The 19,197-nt window shown below is 59.0% G+C and overlaps 2 protein-coding genes across 3 annotated transcripts in view; one reads left to right on the forward strand and one right to left on the reverse strand.

Moving 5' to 3' along the window:
- The window catches only part of LOC121085272 (S100P binding protein), a 27,648-nt gene extending 21,203 nt beyond the window's left edge, over positions 1 to 6,445 (forward strand). For both annotated transcript variants that reach the window (XM_040587796.1, XM_040587795.1), the window contains one exon: positions 6,266 to 6,445. In XM_040587796.1, the coding sequence (XP_040443730.1) occupies positions 6,266 to 6,389 (124 nt within the window). In that variant the 3' untranslated portion in view covers positions 6,390 to 6,445. The remainder of the gene's footprint in view (positions 1 to 6,265) is intronic.
- Positions 1 to 12,512, reverse strand: part of FNDC5 (fibronectin type III domain containing 5) — an 18,051-nt gene extending 5,539 nt beyond the window's left edge. Inside the window, exons 1-4 of the mRNA XM_040587894.1 lie at positions 12,111 to 12,512; positions 2,621 to 2,736; positions 2,118 to 2,316; positions 576 to 668 (exon numbers count right to left, since the gene is read on the reverse strand). Coding sequence (XP_040443828.1) covers positions 576 to 668; positions 2,118 to 2,316; positions 2,621 to 2,736; positions 12,111 to 12,189 — 487 coding nt within the window. The 5' untranslated portion in view covers positions 12,190 to 12,512. The remainder of the gene's footprint in view (positions 1 to 575; positions 669 to 2,117; positions 2,317 to 2,620; positions 2,737 to 12,110) is intronic.
- Between the last annotated feature and the right edge of the window lie 6,685 nt (positions 12,513 to 19,197).

Raw genomic sequence — 19,197 nt, forward strand, 5'->3', positions numbered from 1 at the left:
CCTCTTCCTACTAAATACTATTCTTTGTATTTTAATAGTAGGTGTTGAGAGGATCTGGGTTTATTGGTGTTTTGATGTTTGGGGCTATTTGTTCTTTCCACGCTTCCATTATTTTAATTGATTCTGAAGTGGGTTTTAGTGTATATGTAATAGTGAGTGTTGAGAGTGAGACTCTTCAATTGCTGTTTTGCATGAGAGTTGGAGTCATATAATAGCCAGATAATTACAGTGACCTGTATCATTTGAAGGGCTCGAGGCATCCTGTTGGGAGGCTGAGGGCATTACCATCAGTGCATTCTGGAAAAATTGAGATTACAGGATTAGCCATGGGAAATTAGGCAATTGGTTCATCAAGTCCATTACCTACTTCCTGCTGGAGCAGATCAGACCACTGATTCACCTGCTTTTGGCACTGCCCCACTTGTGATGCTGCAGAGGGAACTGAGGCGCCCTTACAGCTGAATTTACGGGAGGAAGGGTTTTTCTTTTCAGGTCTTCCATGATTACACATGCAAACCGAGCAAGCCAGCGGTCTCTAGGATATTACATGCTTTTGACAGAAAGGTTGAACTGACCTGCCCACATAAACAACACCACAACAATGATGAGAATTTCCCCTGCTCGTAGCTGTTGGTTCTTCTTCGCCATCTCCTTCATTGTCACCTCATCTGCACAAGGGGAAAGAGACATCATGAAACCGAACCACACGGCTCGGGCTGCGCTAGACACTGCTAAACAGTGCCCTTGACTCACATCATTAATGTGTCAGGGTCAAAGCTAGCAGGGAGAGAGTCCTCGCCCGTCACTCATGCGAGCTGCGATCTGAGCTTGCAGGGCAGCAGCTGCTCTGCAGCAACTGCCCCCGCCAGCCTGCGGGCGCTGGGGCAAGGGAGGATCCGCAGAGGAGCTGCCATGGGGTAAGTCCACATGTCACCTTGCCCCGTGGCGGCTCGCTCTGCTCTGTCTCCGGTCTCTGTTAGTGCCGTCTGCGCCTGTCACAAAGCCTTGCATGCTTCAGCAGTTCCTCTCCCAGCGCAGGAGCGTGGAGCCTGGCCTGATATTTTTCAGTGGAGCCATGGGATTCAGAAATGAGCAGGGCCTTTTTGCAGAGCGTAATGCACCTCCTTGGCTTCAAAGCGCTAAGAAGATTACAGTTCAGGCCTCCAGGGAGGGAAGCAGTGCTCCTTTTAGTGCTTTCAGATGAACAGCAGTTCAGTATTTACAGACACCAAATCATTTTAGCAGGAAGAGTCAAGAACTCACAGCATCCGAGGAACCATGGCCAAAAGCCTTGCAACAGGCTGGGTCCTTTATAGTAATTAACAGGCAGTAACCCTTTATATCCCAGACCCCTGTGCTCCCTAGCCCTTTTTGCATCAGAGATTCTTGCTGACAGAAAACCTTCAACTATCTGGTTTGGCTTAAGAGGAACAAGGGAAGGAGTTGCCAGTGAGGACTTCCCTGATTTCCTCCATGGAGATACTCAAAACTCAACTGGCCATGGTCCTGGACAGCCTGCTCTATGTGACCCTCCTTGAGCAGGGGTTTGGATTAGGTGATCTCAAGAGGTCCCTTCACACCTCAGCTTTCTGTGATTCGACAGAAATATTTGAAATATAAGAAAAATGGGAATCTCTGGGTACTTTTTTCCCCCGCTGTCCTGGAATCTAAGCAGAGGAGGCTCAGCGAATCCCCCCCAGGTACCCTGTGAGCACAGCGGTGTTGTGCCCAGTGTCATCCAGGGGTCTAGTTCCACACGAGTTCATGGGCTTCTCAGGAATTTCCCCGGCATTCTCCACTTGCAAGGATGCTAGACACACAGCTCCCAGTCTGGAAACCTTCTCCTTCTCACTTTGTCTATTAAACCTCATCTGAAATGGGAGAAATGAACAGCCAGGCTTTGGCAACATCTCTCTATCGCTTTGTGCACTGGTCAGCCTCGTCTGCTGTGTACACTCAGGGCATCCCGCCTGTCTGCGTGGGGCTGTGAGAGGGCACGTGGCCCTGCATGTGTTTAACCCAGCTGTTCTCGTTGCACAGGATACTGCTTTCCTCTCTGCAGAGCCCTACGCTGCCTGGGCGTCCCAGGGGCCACATAGGAACTCACCCACACTTGCCTTTATTTTTAGAGGCTAGTTTCTCAGCTTCCCTGGGGGTCTTGAAGAGAACTGGCTCACTGGCAGGGCTCTGGCCTTGGATGCTGATGGACTGGACATGCACAATGTACTCAGTGTCCTCCTCTAGGTCCCAGAGGGCACAGGAGCGGGTGGTGGTGTTCACCTCCTGGATGAAGCGCAGCATCCGCACGTCCTTCTTCTGGAAGCCGAGAGAGGAGAGCACAGAGTGGTGGAGAGGCCTCCCGTGTGCACTGCTGTCATCTAAGACCACTGCCTCCTGCCCTGTCCACCACGGATGTGGAGACCGTCGGAACCTTTCCTCTCTGCAGCCACCAAAACATGAAGCACTGCTGCAAAGAGGATGGGAAGCCAAGTCCCCTCCGAGACCACAAGGGACAGGACGAGAAGAAATGGGCTTAAACTACAGCAAGAGAATTTGGAAACTGAGGGGACCTGGGGTGAAGATGAACATGACTGAAACTGGGTAACTGTAGGCACCGTACCTGTTGGGAAATGGCAAATCCAATGACAACTTCATCTTCCAGAACATCCCAAGTCACAACAGCTGAGTTGGCTTTCAGGTGTTTGACTGTGACATTTACTGGAGCCGATGGGCTGTCTGCAAGGAGGGAGAGCAGAGCCTTTACAGAGGCAAAGTCACAGCCGCAGGCAGGAGACAGAGCAAGGGCAAGGAAGGGAGTGGGAAAGGACCTTGCTTAGGGTCTTTCCTATATGTGGTTCTGGATATGGGACCTAGAAATTGCAGGTATGTCTTAATTACCAGTGAGGTTCTAGGAGATTTCTGCTGAGAATATGAATTGCATCAGACATGTGAAATAACGAACCCTTGGAAAGAGTTTCTTTTGACCACACAGCAGACCACTGAGTAGCTCATTCATCTCATCCTTCCCAGCCACATACCACGTTTTCTCTGTTGTTTCCTATTACGGTCTGACAGTGACAGCTGGGAGGAAATGCAAAATCTGTCTTGGAAGGATGAAAACTGAATGCTTTGATGAGCACTCTGGAGGTTTGAAATTCAGGAGTAGTAAATGGGAGTGTTTCTTTTGCTTTTCCCAGTTAGTTTGACAGAATAATTTTTTTATACACGTTTTGCAGCTGATGGCTGCCTACTCAGATGGTCGGAGGGCATCCAGCAAGCATCCCCTTGCAGCTAACAGGACAGAACATGCTGCAGCAGCACGGATGGACCATTGTAATGTGAAAAGGGCAGGCGTGAAAGCAGTAGCCTGAGGCTCTGTGTTTGTTTCCAGCTGCAGGGTGGATGTGGGGAGCTGCCAGCCTTGCCAAGGAGAGCTGGGCTCCTGCACACTTACTGGATCCTCTTCCCAAGGGAGCTGCAGAGTGCAAAGCCCTTCTTGGCATCTCAGGGGGGAAGGTTTTACCTCGTAGGCTTGGCACAGTCCTTCCAGTGCGCAGCGCAGCGGGTTGAACTCCTGTTCCCTCTCTTCTGGTCAAATTTAATTCACAATCTCCAGCTTGTGCCCTGAACCCAAAGGCAGTAAATGCCAATGAGACTACTAGGACTCTAACTACCCCCAGGAGGTCAGTAGGGTGAGAATTCATTTTTTTCTGATACTTATCAAAGAATAATACCTTTATTCCTTTGTAAGCATTGCCCAACACTGCCCTGCTGGGGCTGGGGCTGGGGCTGAGGTCAACAGTAAAAGAAGGATGCATGTGTGCATGTCTCCAGTAACACTTGTTGGATTTATAGTCAGTCCCAGCCGCCTGAATGTGGCCGAAAATATTCTAGCTGTAGTGTCAGTGTCTCCTAACAACTGACTTCACTACTGGTGAATGTTCCCCCGGGAACAGAGAAAATAACGGGAGCATGAAACTCCCCAGCCAGAAGGTCAGTGCTGTTCTACACTTAGCAGAGCGATGACCTTATTCCTTTCTCTCCGCCCCAAACAACACCCAGAGCCCAGCCTGCAGAGCTCCTCTTTCCACCAGATAGGAGACCCACACCCACCAGTGAGACCCGTAGGAACGGGATGTCTGGACAAGCCGTTTGGACCCAGACTGATTCTTGTGAGTCCCTCAGTGAGCAAAAAGATTGTTGAAAGGTGCACACAAGCCTGGGACTTCAGAAGGAGAAGGACCAAGCCATCGTGGTCTCCCAGATTTCACAGCGGGAGGTGTCCTTCCACTCTGGAGTAGATCACGTTGGTATTGACCCAGAACGTTCTCATCTCCCAGGGGCTGGCCTTCGTGAAATGAGGCAGTGGTCTCCAGCCAGCTCTCAGAGAACAGAAACATTTATCATATCACCCTCCGCTGCAGCAGCAGGGCCGAGGACAAGCTGAGCAGGGGAGATGGATGGTCCTCCTCAGCCTGACACCAGTCCCTTCTGGACTCAGCTCCCTGCTGTGACACAAGGAAGGGACGTGGGTCTGCAGCTCCTCACCTTCCCCCGTGACTGAACCCATGTGCCAACAAGAGTAGGGTCTAATTTTAGGAAGGGGCAGTCAGCAGATGGGAATGCGTACAGGGAAGGTCTGTGAGTCATGCCTGATGAATTTGCTAGAACATACAGAGTTGAGAGATGGGAGACAAAACAGTCTCCAGCTGCAGCCAGGCACTTCGTCCTTCTCAAAGTACAGCTGTACAGTTAAATCGCGGCATGGCTGCCTTTCCTGGATATTTTTAGGAGCTAAATATTTTCTTTCTTTTAGGAGCTACCACTGCTTTACCCAGCTTAGGTTGAGGAGGCCTTTGAAAAGAGAGGAATTAACCCCACAGGAACAGAGAGCAGAGTATCAAAAAAAAAGAAAGCTTCAGGCTGAGAAAAGGGAACGTACAGCACGCTGTGCTTGGTGCTTGAGTCCCCTTTGAAATTTGTGACCTTGAGGGAGGCATAGCATGAAAAGTGTCTTAAAAGTTTCCTGATGACATAAGATGTGGGGGAGTTGGGAAGACCTAGCAGAGCTGGAGAAGATTGAGCAACCTCTCCGTGAAGTGGTGGGAGAGGGTGAAGGGCTGCAAGGCAGAAAGGAAGCACTCAGCAAAGCTGCAACCCGGTGCTTGAAGCCTGCAAAGCAGGACTCTCGGAGTAGGCAGGGGAGAAATCAGCTGTGTGGATGGTCGAGAGAACTCTAGAAAACCCCCTTTGTGGTAATACCTGTGAGAAAGATGGGGTAGTTGAAGTCAGCAGATAATACAGTGAAATCTGGGATAGCAGATCGGAGCGTGCTTTTCCTTTCACTACCACAGATTAGGAGTAGCTACACGTGAATCGGTCGTGTCAAACCGATATAAAAGCAATATTAAAAGAGAATTAAGCGTGGCATTTGAGAAAAATACAAAGCCAGGAAAATGAGCTTCCTGTTCCCAGAGCTGAGTAAATTATTTGGAACCAAAATTTTAAACCGCGAGGATGCTTTTCTCCCCGCTCCCAGGAGATGCACGATGAGATCATGACTTTCTAAAATCTAAACACTCTTCCAAGGTATTCCACACTGCTTTTGGCTTCCTGGGCCGGTTGCGGCTCTTTGTAGTGCCAGCCTGGCTGAGGTCAGGTGGAGAAGGTGTAATTTCTGTTTACCAGCTGGCTGCAGGGGGTCAGCGTCTCTTGCAGGGCCTTGAGGTACAAAATTCAAGTGTTTGGTTCGTTCTAGAGTCATATGTGACTCCTGGAAGCTTTGCCTGTGGTGGCCAGAGGAGCTGCTGATGTTCTGGGAGCGGGCACAGAGGGTGGGATGGTCCCAGGGGCTGTTCCTTCCCTGCTGAGGGCAAGATAGCAGGGAGCCTGCTGTGCATCAAACCTTTCTCATGCGTGTTTTCTCCAGAGATGCTGAGGGCAGCACATCCCCTGTCTGGTCTGTAAGGGACCCATATGGTGCAAGATTTCTGGTTTAGCGTTTTAGCTTCATCCCAGCGCAGAGGCTGCGATGCCTGCCAGAGCAAATCACACATTGCAAACCGGCAGAGGATCTGTTTGGCCAAATTGGAATCGGAGCCGTGTGCTTGGATGAAAAGATGCTCTCGTTTTCATGTCAGCGGAAATTGCAGACCCTTCTTTAAGGGGAAGCCCTGATTAATTCAGATGAAATCACACTTTTTAGACGTGAATGGCTGCTTCAGACCTGATCATGCTCAAACCGTGTCTTGTTTCCTTCCCACAGGGACCCTTCATCAGATGAGTCTCAGCCCTGCATCACTCCTACCCACCCTGGGCCCTTTTGGCAAGAGCAGGTCAGAACCGCCTCTGCACAGCAAGGAGGCATGTGCGATGAAGATTACCCTTAATCCCCTCTTTATGCTGAGAACTCCTTCTAGTGTCTCATTAAATGCTTTGCTCATTATCAATGGACTTTTTGAGAGAGAGAAAAAAAACCCCACCCCATACTTTACAGCTTTGGACTGATTCCTACCCGGCTTTTCATTATTGAGACAGCAGCTGCCAGGACAAGGAAGAGGAAAGTACTCGCCTGCCCTGGTTGGAACTAGATGATCTTAAAGGTCCCTTCCAACCCAAACCAGTCTATGATTCCGTGACTTCACCGCTGGAGTTGTAGTGTGGGATGGGATGGGATGGGATTGAATGGGATGGGATGGGATGGGATGGGATGGGATGGGATGGGATGGGATGGGATGGGATGGGATGGGATGGGATGGGATGGGATGGGATGGGATGGGATGGGATGGGATGGGATGGGATGGGATGGGATGGGATGGGATGGGATGGGATTGAATGGGGTGGGATAGGATGCAGAGGAAGAAAGAGAGGGTAAAGGTTTGTCTCCATCCCACTGCTGCTGTCACCTGTGAAGGTGGGGCTGCTGATCGAGGGTGGTGGGGTGAACAAAAGGGGTGTCTTGTCTGGCACCTCTAGGACCAGGGAGGTACCTAGGCCACAAAGACATCACCGGGAGATGCTCAGAGCTCCTGGCATCTCTGATGGTCCCTCTCCTTACTGTCGTGGCGAGGAAGCCACTCTCAATTTGCACCTTCTGCCACAAGGTTTTATGGTAGGGCTGGAGGTGAGAGCTAGCTTGCTACCTTTAGCCACACAAGCTGCTGGGGCAATCATTGCTTAGAGGAAAAGGAAGAATTTGTGCAAACACCACACCCTTTGTCACCTCTGCCAGCCGAGTCCTGTGGTCAGGCTAGAGGTTTGAAATTAGAGCGCGTTCCTGGATTTACCTGCCCAGCCAAGGGGCCCAGCTTAGCCCCAAAACTATTCCTTCTGAATTCAACTGTCCTGGAAACTCCAGCCTGGAGTGAAATACAGTTGCTTCCTACATGGCTGAGGCTACGCTGTAGACACAGCATTTTCCAATCCAGTTAGCACCTCTCCCACAAGCAACTCCTTCCCTTCCGTGAAAGGCTCAGCTGCCTCAGAGCCCCTGGGTCATGGTCCAGCGAGCAGAATGCCTGCTGAGGCTTTGAAGCTGCTCCTTCAGTGCTACCCACCTGCAAGCTGCATGCCCTTTCCTGCGGGCAGCAGTGAATGTCAGCCTTAAATACCAGCAGTTCTTTATTCCTGCGCTCCAGCCTTCCCTGTGGATGCGGGAGATGGAAGGAGACGACCTGCATGGGGAAGGAGGACCTTAAGGTCCTGTGTGGGGTTCACAAAGCACTGCTGCCTGCTCCCTGGGCCTGGGTACAAAAAGACTCGTTTTCACTGCCTTTCTGAGCCTTTCTTTGCTCACCCAGCATGGCTCCCTTCAGGGGCTATAATTGCTTTTGTCAGTTTATGGGGTACGTAGGAAGGGCTGGCACGCCGTTCAGCTTCCCCAGGGTTTTAACGAAGGGAGCCTGCAGGGGAGTGGGAGGGAGAAGAGCCCACCGCTGCCGTCCCGTTCCTGGCCGCATGGGAAGGGGGGCTATTTGCTAAGCTCTGACAATTTCAAAGAGCAGAAAGACCAACTGGTGGTTCTTCAGCCTGAGAAAGAGGCAATTATTTCCTGCTGACCGCCCACTCCCCTGTACGAGCGGGTTATTAATAGGCGAGCCCCCTCCTACCCACCCCTCAGCCTTATTGCCAGTTCCCCAGAGAGTGGGTGCCTGAATGTGCGGGTGGAAATGCTGTCAGGGAGGATGGAGCCTTTTCAGGGAGCACAGAGATGCTCACTGTGTCCAGCTCGGCCATCAGGAATTCCTAGGGCAGAAGGAAGGGGTATTTCTAATTTGGAGAATGTCCCGTCCTGCCAAATGCTGGGCTCTCTGAGTCGCGAAGCCAGGCAGGATTTGCTCGGATCTCACCCGTGCCATGACTTGGGTTTTAACGTGCCAGCCCAGAGCAGAGTCATTGCCCTGGCACGTTTTATCCAGGACCTGAATGTCCGGGGAGGATGGGGTACCACGGTCTTTTCTAGCTCTTCTCAGCCCATGCCTATGTAATATTAGAGAAAGAAGAGAAAAATCTGTCCGAGGCAGAGAGGCTGAGCAAGCCCTGGAGTTTCCCAGCCAGCCGCTGGATGCTGGTACCCAGACCTCTCCCGGGAGTTTGCTGCCTGGTCCTGACCCAGCTCTGCTCCTGTATCCAATGCTTTGATTTTTACTGCACACATAAAGATTTGCATGCTTCGCTGCTCAATAGATTTCTGCTTTTAACTGAATTATACTTAATTCAGGCCTTAATTTGGTCTCTGGGTACTATATAAACCAGGAGGGGATTATTTAACAATAAATGCCAAAAGGATGAGGCCATATTCAGTACCAGCACACGTGTGCCATTCCATGAAGGCTGCTTTGGGATCCTGTGGTGGTGTGTGTGGTTGATGTGTGCGAGCATGTCCCTCTCTGGGAGGGATCTCTGTTTTCCACATGTATGTTCCCAGAGGGAGACAGCGCTTGGAAGAGGATGGCACAACCTTGGCTGCTTTGCACAGCAACATCCCTGCTGAGAGGCTGACACGGAGGTTGGAAACCTCCATATTTCAATTAAATCTTTCCTACACTGAATGCAGAAATCAATAAAGTGCTTACGCCATCCATCAGCTGGCCAGGAATCTCCATGGCCTCCGTGAGAGGGGAAGGGGCCGGAGCGGGTCAGTTTGCTGTGCCCAAATAGCTGTCAGCCGAACGCTGCTTTCTCGTGCGTGCCGAGCCTATCGCTCGCTTCTGGGTTCGATCCTGCCGGGCCATGGGGGAGCTCAGCTCCCCTGGCTCAGAGGAGGAGGTGAGGATGCCCAGCGAGGTACAGGTCAGGGAACGGCGTCCGCACTCCAGTTGTCACCCTGGCTTCACTCTCCTTCCCCCCTGCGGCTGGTGGGGCTGCCTGGGGAGGAGGTGGGGATGGAGACGCCCCTCAGCAGAGGAAGAGGAGCCTGGTTTGCAGGGTGGCTCAGGGTGTGAGGACATGCTTTAAACCTAAGCAGTGACCAGAATTCAGCTGGGTAGTTTTGGCCCCTTTTTGGGCAGCAGAGCCCCTGTTAATAGGTCCCTTGGGTTGGAGGCCGGTCCAGGTCCTGTGCAGGCTGGATGGGGCCCTGGGCTGGGCTCAAGGGTGAAGTTTTCCCCTCCATCTCACAAAAATAAACCCGACATGAGTTGCTCTGCAGGCGGGCACCTTGCAGGGATGTCGTTTGCCCTAGCAAGCTGCAGGGGCCGTGGCCTGTTTTGGGGTCTTTCATCACCGTTGTGCAGCATCGCCTTGCAGCAGCCCTGTGCCGCCGAGCCTGGCACAGCTCACCTCCCTCTTCATTAGCTCTGTCTAATGAGGAGGGGGCTGCTGGCAGCTCGGACCGTGCAGGCTGAGCAGGGTGGGCCAGCTGGCTTCCAGAGCAAGTGCTGGGGCAAAATTAGATTGTATTTCTGATGTGCCAACCGCCCTGGATGTTTTCTCGGGACCCTCTCGAGCAGGCAGCAGTAGGAGTGAGTCAGAGGGCTTCACCCCCGCGGCGCTGATGGGATGCTGGGGGCTATCAGAGAGTGATAGTGTGGAGGTTATTTCTCAGCTACCCTGTCCTCCCAGTCCTGCTTCCACTTCTCGCTCACCTTGGCATCACCTTGCCACAAAATGGTCCTGACTGGCCATCCCCCCTCTTTCAGAGCAGGGCCTATGCTCGGTGCCGCTCGGTCCCCAACCCTCACCGCTGCATCGGCAGGGGGGAGCCTGCACCGGTCCTCTCCGGGGGGCAGCAGCTCTAACCTTTCACAACAGGCATCATTTTAAACCCACTTGCGTGAGCTCTGGGTCTGAAGGGGAAGGATCACCGAGCCTCCGTCTCTGCCTGACCCTGCTGGGGACAATTTCCTCTCCACGGGCTTTGCCAATGCTTCTTGGCTTGCACGCCTTGGTGGCCTCGTGGCCACATCCTCGGGGAGGGCTGCAGACACAGAGCTGGTGGTGATGCTGCCGCTACCTCTGCGTGACCTTGGGAAAATCACTCCGTACCCTCATCCCTCTTTTCCGTCTCTGATAAACAGGCACAGCACAAGTTCGCTGCCTCGCCGGGGGTGCGGGGAGAGCACGTCCCAACCCTTGGCAAAGGAGACCACAGAAAGAGGAGGTGGTGGGGGTGCGTGGCACAGCACCAAGGTCACACAGCTTCTTGAGAGCCCAGGACCGAGCCTCCTGCCTCCCCACCGCCCGCTGTAGCTGCGAGACACGGCAGCTCCCCGTGTTTACAGAGCTGCCCGGCTCGTGATGTGGCACGGACACCTTACGGCACACAAACGCTGCCTGTAAGACGGGAGCAGAAGGCGGTTATGGGCAGGGACACAACTCCATGTTTACTCTCAGTTGCTGGCTGAGGTGATTCAAGGATAAGGAAGAGCAGGGGAAGTGGCCTAGTTTACAGAAAATCGGGAGGGCTGTGACAACTGCAGGCGCCTCCATTGTGCCGCGGTGTTTTCCCCATTGCTCCCTCCTTTTTGGGAATGTTGCATTAATCTCCCCGGGTCTGTCAGTTGGGAAACGGCAACTTCAGAGTGCTGATGTCTGGCCGAGGATGCGTCTGTCAGAGCCGAAGGCATTCGGGGGGTTGCTGCAGCCCCGGCGCAGACAGGATAAGGGCGAATGTAACTCCAGCAACTCCAGGGGCTGGCTCAGGCGCAGGAATTTCCACTCCCCGGAGCTCTGCATCCCTAATAGTCACCCCCAGCCTCCTGGAATGCAAGATATTCTGGCAATCAGCGTTTTGCAAATCAAAGCAGCTGTTCCACCAACATCTTGCAGCCAGTGAGGGAGACGGCCCTCCAGCTGACCGCACAGAGCCAGGGTGGGCGTCTGGCTTGGGCTGGGAAGCCCCCACCGGCACCTGTCCAGACGTGGCACCCACACATGGGGTGCCTGGGTGAAGGCTCAGCCCGGCTGATGCAGGGGAGAAGGGTGGACCTGAGCACGTCCCGGTCATTCCAGAATTAGAGCTCGCTCGTGGGGACCTTCGCCTTCCCGAAAGATCCCCCACTTTGGAGGACGTGCTCAGCTGGAGGGAGCCCGGTTTGACGTGGCCAGGCTGTGCTGCGCCCCCGGAGAGCGCGTCCCTCTGGGGCAGCCGTGCTCCCCCAGCAGCTCGCGGGGGGTCCCCGGCCAGCCTGGGGTGAGCGGGAGCCGGGGAAGGGGATAGCCAAGGCCGCCGTGCCGTGGCGTTGGCAGAGCCCATCTGCTGTTGCCTCCAGCGCTGCTCGGGGGCACGACAGCCTTTGCCTCGCCGTGCCCGGCCCTGGGCAGGGGTCTCCGCTGGCTCTCCCCCAGCCCCTGTTTTCACCCCACACCGTTGCGAGCCGCCCTCCCCGGGGATGGCCGGCTGCAAGCGCCCACGCTGGGACACCGAGGGGGCGAGACCCCGCTGCCTCCCGGCACCGCTGCTCCGGGGCTGCGTGTCCGGAATCTCCCACCTCTTCCAAACCCAGTTACCGGCACAGTCCCGGCCGGCGGTGCCCCCAGACCCCGTCCCCTCGGCACGGCTCCGGGCAGCGCCCACGCTTCACCCTCCGCTCCCACCCGTGAGCACCGGGGGGACCCCTCCGCCGCCCCACCCCCCCCGGGCAGCCCCCCCGGGGCCCGGCGGCCCTTACCTGCCGCCACCGGGCGCAGACCGGCGTAGCTGAAGCAGAGCAGGAGCGCGGCGCCGGTGCAGCCCAGGAAGGGCTCCATCCCCCGCGGCCGCCGCGCCGCGCCGGGCCGAGCCGCTCCGGGCCGGGCCGAGCCGGGCCCCGCCGGCGGCGCGTCCTGCGGGCGCGGCGGCGCCGTTCAGCACCGCGGAGAGCGCCGGGCCCGGTACCGCCGCGGCCGCCCGGTACCGCCTGGTAGCGCCCCGGGGCCGCCCGGTGCGGCTGGGCTGGGCACGGCTCGGCTGGGCTCAGCACCGCCCGGCAGCGCCCGGCACGGCTCGGTTCGGTACGGAACGGAACGGGCTGGGCTCGGCCGGGAGGCGGGGGCGGGCGCGGCCCCGCCGAGCCCCGGCTCCGCCCGCTGCAGCGCCGGGCAGCCCCGCTCCGGTCCCTCCCCCGGCCCCGGGGGCGGCGGGACGGGGCCGGCTCGCTCCCCACCCCCCCCAGCCCGGCCCCGGGGCCTGCCTCAGTTTCCCCGTCCCGCCCTCCCGCCGGGGTCCCGGCACACCCCCGGGCCGGCCCTCTGGGGGATGCTCGCCTCCGGGCCACCGGGGGAGGGCGGGGGGCTCTCGCCCCGGGCCGAGCCCCCCGTGTGCAGCAGCGGTGCCATTTTACGGCCGGGATTTCACGCAGGCCCCGCGTGAATTCCAAGCTAATGAGGATTAGATGAGCTGCTGGAATTAGCCGTGCCTCCGGGTTAATTAAGCCGGCAGCACCTTGATTGATGGCAACTAGTTGTAGGGAACAGAAGCCGTTCCCCACTCAGCAACCAGCTGCCAAAGCGAGTGATGCTGGATGGGGTCACCCTGCTCCAGCCACCACTGCCACCCCTCTGCTGCACAAGCAAGGGGTCCTGCCCCGGCCGGGGTCCGGCTGCCACAGCCCTGGGCTGCGGGTCCCAGCACACGTGGATGGGTCTGACTGGGAGCAGCTGGGGAGGGAGATGGTGGGGTCTGGGCCGTGTGTCCGGGCAGAATCGCTCCCTCGCTGCCTGCCTGGCGCAGGTATTTATCTGCTGCCACCTTCCAGGGAGCATGGTGTGGCCTGCGGGTTCCCAGGAGCATCGCTGGGCGCCTCTCGCTTGTGCCCAGCCTGATCCCAATGGATTGGTTTATGGGCTGGTGGTTCCTCTCCGCTCTGCACCGGTGGTGTCAGCAGAGTCACGCTGGATGAACTGGGGAGAGAACCAGGCGTGAGGGGCTTGGCATCGGCAGCCTCTGCCCCTTTCCCCTCCTCCCACAGCGGTGCTGGGGACCCTCCGGCTGGGCACAGACTGCGGCCGTGCTTGTGGATCACAATGAGAGACGCCCCAGCTGGGGGGTCCCCTCACGTAGAGGAGATCCTGTAGAGCTCCCAGTGTCTCCCCATGAACCAAAGCCCCTTCCCGGGGAAGCAGCAGGCACCCACTGCCCCAGAGAGACCCAAAAAGCTCCCGCCAGAGCCAGGAGCCAGCCCTGTCCTGCCAAACCCCAGCCCTGCGCCATCCCGCTTTCTTTCCCCAGCCTGAAACGACGGTAATTCCCATCGCGGTGTCTGCATCGGGGTGCTGGGGCCGTACCCTCGCCGCACCCATCCAGCACCGGGGCGCTCAGCTGCAGCCGGCTGCTTCCCGGGGAAGCGCCTGCGGTGCCTCCCTTTCATCTCCTGCCTGGCAGCAGATTAAAATTTCATCACATCAGCGGTGGAGAAGGTGCAAGGGAGGAGCGGGACACCCAGGATGATGGGGGGGCTCAGCCTCTCACCGGAGCAGCCTGCACTGAGCTTGGTGCTCACCCCAAATCCAGTCACGTGTGGCTGGGCTGGGTGAGCTCAGCTGATGGAGCTGGGATTTTGGCACAGCCATGCAGCGGTGGCTGCAGGCCAGGCTCCTGCTTCCCATGGGCCTTTCCTCGCCGGAGCAGGAGGCTGGGCAGGAGACCCTGCCAGGCTCTGGGCTCCTGCTGTTGTTTCCTCCACAGGCTGTGCACCCAGAGCGGGACCACGAGCCCCCGGTGCCGAGGCGGGCACGGCCAAGCTGGCTTCGGCTGCCAGCAGAAATGCAGAGCCGAGGTCACAGCGGGATGTGCTTCCACACTGCCGACAGCGGCATTTCCCTGCCTCCGTACTGGGAGCCCCGAATCCCCTGGCAGCCGTGAGATGAAGGGGTTGTCACACAAAACCAGTAATTCCCTGCAGCCAGGCTGCCCTGCTGGCCCCAGGAAGGTGCCACCTGGACTGGGTCCCATCCTGTGCCGACAGCGAGCTGAGGCTGGGCCCCAGCACACAGGATGGATAGTGTTTTGCCCTGGTTGCTCCTGGCAGATGCAAGAGGACTGCTCCCTGTCACCCCGCTAACTCCCAGGCTCCCACAAGAGGATTTTTGATGTGTTCTGGTATTTTTCCAGAGGCTGAACACAGTTAACACTGTAATTCCCTGGTTTTTCCTTCTCCCCTTTCCATATAAAGGGAAACATTTGCTCTTTCCCAGCCCTGTGATGTCGGCCATCCTCAGCAGGTACCCTGGGACATCACCACTGCACTGAGGTCCCCTCCCAGCACTCTGGTCCCGGCTGCACGGGGCGGCCCATGCTGTGTGTGTCCTTTCCCATCACCAGGTAAGGCTTTTCAGGGTGTCCTGGCCCCCCCTGGTCCCCTCTGGGCTCCCGTTGCCGCTCTGTGCAGTGCCCAGCCTCCTCTGCTTCCCCAGCCTCTACCAGCACATCACTATTCAAGCCACGCGAAGCCCATCATGCGTACCCGGTGTGCCAATTAAGTCACAGCTCTAATTACGCACTTAGGCTCGCCAGTCGCTTTTCTTCCCTCTCGCATCACCAGACGGACACCTGGGAGGCTGCCAGCCATCCTCCTCCTCCTCCTTCTCGCACCCGGCCCCCATCCTGTCCCAGCTCACCCTAAATACACCAGGCCAGGCTCTGGTGGGAGCTGAGCACCGAGACCATATCCCCATGGCACAGAAAACTGTCCCTAAATCAGCGCTGTGGGGCAGGGCCACTGCCAGGCGTCCTTTTTGGCCCAGGTTACCTCCTGGGCAGCCCATGAGGGAGATGGATGTGGTGTGTGGAGATGCTCTGGATGTCCCCCAAGAGGGACAGTCCCAGTTCTGGGGTCCCCAGGGAATGATGGTGGACAGAGAGATGCTGGCAGATTCAGGGGAACTTGTGATGCTTCTCCCCAGAAGACCCTGTTCCTTCCAAGCCATAATTGTGCCCCAGACTTGGTCACCCCAAACCATCATCTACACCTCCCTGCGGCACCCTAAGCCCTTGGGGTGAAGATGCCTGGCACCCCATCACATAACCTGTGTGGCTACTCACGGGGACCAGCTCCAGGGCCTCTGCCCCCCCCCAGCCCCCTAGGACCCCTGCCCAGCATCACCCACAGGGGATGCTGTGTGTCGGGGGTGTGTGTGCTGTGTGTCAGGGGGACACTGCTCTGGCGGGGGGAGTCTGCATGTTTGAGGGAACACTGCAGGGGTCACACGTGAAGGGGACCGGGGCTGCAGGGGAGGCTGGGGAGAGCTGCACAGGGTGCTGGGTGTGTGGGTCCTGCATGGGGGGCTGCCAGGGTATGGTGCTGGGCAGGGTGCTATGGGGTGCAGGGGGTTTGGGGGGTGCAGCTGGTGCTGTGCAGGGGGTGCTGTGGGGTGCAGGGGGTGCTGTCTGGGTGCTGAGGGTGATGTGGGGGGCAGGGGTATGCTGTGCAAAGTGCAGAGGGGTGCTGGGGGCCTGGCTGGCAGGGTGCAGGGGGTGCAAGGGGTGCAGGGAGTGAAGGGGGTGCAGGGTGTGCAGGGGGCCCGGCTGGCAGGGTGCAGGGGGTGCAGGGGATGCAGGGGGTACGGGGGAGGGCGGAGGGGGGTGCAGGGGGGTGCTGTGGGCCTGGCTGGCAGGGTGCTGGGGGTGCACAGGGTGAAGGGGGTGCAGGGGTGGGGGGGGTGCAGGGGGTGCTGTGGGCCTGGCTGGCAGGGTGCAGGGGGTGCAGGGGGTGAAGGGGGTGCAGGAGGTGCTGGGGGTGCAGGGGTGGGGGGGAGGCAGGGGGTGCTGGGGGTGCAGAGGGTGCTGGGGGCCCGGCTGGCAGGGTGCAGGGGGTGCAGGGGGTGCAGGGGGGTGCAGGGGGAGCGGGGGGTGGGGGTGGGGAGCAGGGGGGCGGGCCCGGCGGGCGGGGGGCGGGCAGGGGGCCGTTCCCGGTGCCACCCGCAGCCCGGCGCTGACGAAGGCCGCTGCTGCCACCTGCCGACGCCGCACAGCGCCGGGGGGGCAGCCGGGACCCCCCATTCCTCCGGGCCCCCCGGGAGGGGACCCCGGCCTCGGCCCAGACGCGTCCCTCGGGGTCCCGCCGCGGGGGCCGGGAGTCGGGCGGGGATGGCGCGGGGGGAGTGTGGCCCCCCGGCTGGGACCCCCCGGCTGAACTCCCCGGCTGGGACCCCCCGGCTCGGACTCCCCGGCTCGGACCCCCCAGCTGGGACCCCCCGGCTGGGATCCCCGGGCTGAACTCCCCGGCTGGGACCCCCCGGCTGGGACCCCCTGGCTGAACCCCCCGGCTGGGACCCCCCACCCCCCCCCCACCCCCAGAGCCCCTGGCACGGGCTCCCCGGCCCTCGGCCCCGGCTGCCCCCCCGCCCCGCCCGCGCGTCCCCGTGGCCCCTCGGTCACCCCATGAGAGGGGGCGAGATGCCACGAGGGGGAGCCCGGGGCTCACGCGTGGCCGTGGCACTGGTGGCACTGGTGGCACTGGTGGCACTGGTGGCAGTAGCGATGGCGTTTAATCCCTCCAGCCCTTGGGGAGGGCAGGGGGCCAAGGGCCAGGGCTGGCTCCAGCCCCCCCACACTCTCCCCTTTCCTGCATCAGCAGGACCGTCACCTCCCTGAGACCGTGACATCCTCGGCCCCGTGGTGGGACACAGCAGGGACAAGCTGCAGCCCCCCCCAGGACATGTCCCAGCCAGCCCTGCCAGCCACCCCAAACCCCCAGGCAGGACGAGCTGGGGCAGACCCCGGCCATGGGCTGTCCCCACCACAGCTCTAGGACCCCCGTGACCCTCCGCGCTTGGTGACAAACTGCCTCCACGGTGGGGACACCCTTCGAGGTTTTGCATTTCTGCAGGCACTGCCGGGAGAAGGTGGCACAGACAGCTGGGGCACCAAGCTGCCCGCGGCCCCCCCGACAGCCCCCCCAAATGCCCCCGGGCCCATTTATACAGCCGCTTGTGCCCAAACTGCACCCCAAAAGACCTCCCAGCTCCGTGTCATGGCACTGCTGAACACACGTGTCCAGGTGCCAACACCCAGGTGCCCCACAGGGACCAGGACACGTGTCCCCAGGAGCCCCGACCTTGGCTGCCCGAGCCAGGGGCACTGTACGTGCTTCAGGGCGGCACCGTGGGCATCGCGGGGACGTGGGGACGTGGGATGGAGCCGCTGCGTTATGAAACGTCCCTGCACCCCCATGGTGCTAAGTCAAGCTTTAGCGGGCGCGCGAGCGGCTCCTGATCCAGATGAGATCGGGCATCACAAAGGGCTTTGTATTCCAGGAAGCCTATTAGAGATTTACATTATACAAATGGGCTTTTTACCAAAGATCCTCATTATCTGGGCATTTGCTTTTAATCCTCGGCTATTCCTGCAGCCCCTGCCCTGCGCCCCTGCTGCGGCTCCGCTTACCTTCACCGTGTCCTCCGCAGGGCCATGCACAGCGTGGGGACAGGGACAAGCTCTGGGGTCAGTGTGGGCCCACAGGAGGGGTCTGCAGGGTCTTGGGGAGACCTTGGTGGGCTTTGCTGGCACAGCCAGGGGCTGGACCCCTCTTGCTTTGCCCTCTCCCCTCCCAGCTCATCCCAATACCCCAGCAGGCTGCAGGGATGATGCCTGTTTGTCTGCTGGGTGCTAACCCTCCTTAGGACGTGGTGGTAGGGCACCCACAGCCACCCCGGCCATGCCTGGGCTCCCTCTGTGCCACCCCGGCTGTGTGGGTGCACATGAGGATGCTCCCATAGGCACGTGGGGCTGGCAAGACTGGGATGCTGGAGCCCAAATCACCAAAGGCTCTGAATGCCCCGTGTGTGCTGAGCCCTGGGCTCCCCGGGCATGGCTGAGCCCCACCAGGGCATGGCTGAGCCCCACCAGCTTGGGGACAGCAGCCAGGGCCATGCCAAAGCCAACACATGCTCTGCGCGCACACGTGTGTGTAGCTGTGCACCCCAGGGAGCCGTGTACTCCTGCAGCGGGGCACAGGGACACAGGGATGTCCCCCCTCCAGGGGAGGGTCTGCCCTGCAGCCCCATCCCTGCTGCAGCGAAGATGGAGCTTCACAGCTGCTATGACAACGCAAGGAAATTCCCACAGACATCCCTTCGAGCAGGAGGAGGAGGAAGAGGAGGGGGAATCTCCCAGCCAGGGCATTGCCAACACCCCACGTCTCTCCCCGCCAGCAGCAGGGAAGGCATCGCAGCAGCACCTGCGGCTGTCGCAGCATCCTCCTGGCAGCATCTCTGCCCCCAGCTTGGCTGCAAGGCTGGGGCCAGCGGGAGCCAGCCCCACTCCCTGCCCCGGCTGTTCTGGGGCCCTGGCATCCCCAGGAGATGGTCCCGCTCCCCATGACATGGCTGATCCCCCAGATCGATGGGTGGGAGCACAAGCCATGGCGCCTGGCCCTGCTCGAGGATGAAGGGGTGATGGAGAGGGCAGTGCTCCAAAAACCCACCAGGCTTTGGGGTGGAGGATGTGGGAGCCGGAGGGGATTGGATGGGATGGGGTGGGGTGGGATGGGGTGGGGTGGGGTGGGATGGGATGGGATGGGATGGGATGGGGTGGGGTGGGACGGGATGGGATGGGATGGGATGGGATGGGGTGGGATGGGATGGGATGGGGTGGGGTGGGGTGGGATAGGATGGGATGGGATGGGGTGGGATGGGGTGGGATGGGATGGGATGGGGTGGGGTGGGATGGGATGGGATGGGATGGGGTGGGATGGGGTGGGATGGGGTGGGATGGGATGGGATGGGATGGGATGGGGTGGGATGGGATGGGGTGGGATGGGGTGGGATGGGGTGGGATGG

This window comes from Falco naumanni, chromosome 3 (genome assembly GCF_017639655.2).
Source record: "Falco naumanni isolate bFalNau1 chromosome 3, bFalNau1.pat, whole genome shotgun sequence".
Taxonomy (NCBI): Eukaryota; Metazoa; Chordata; class Aves; order Falconiformes; family Falconidae; genus Falco; species Falco naumanni.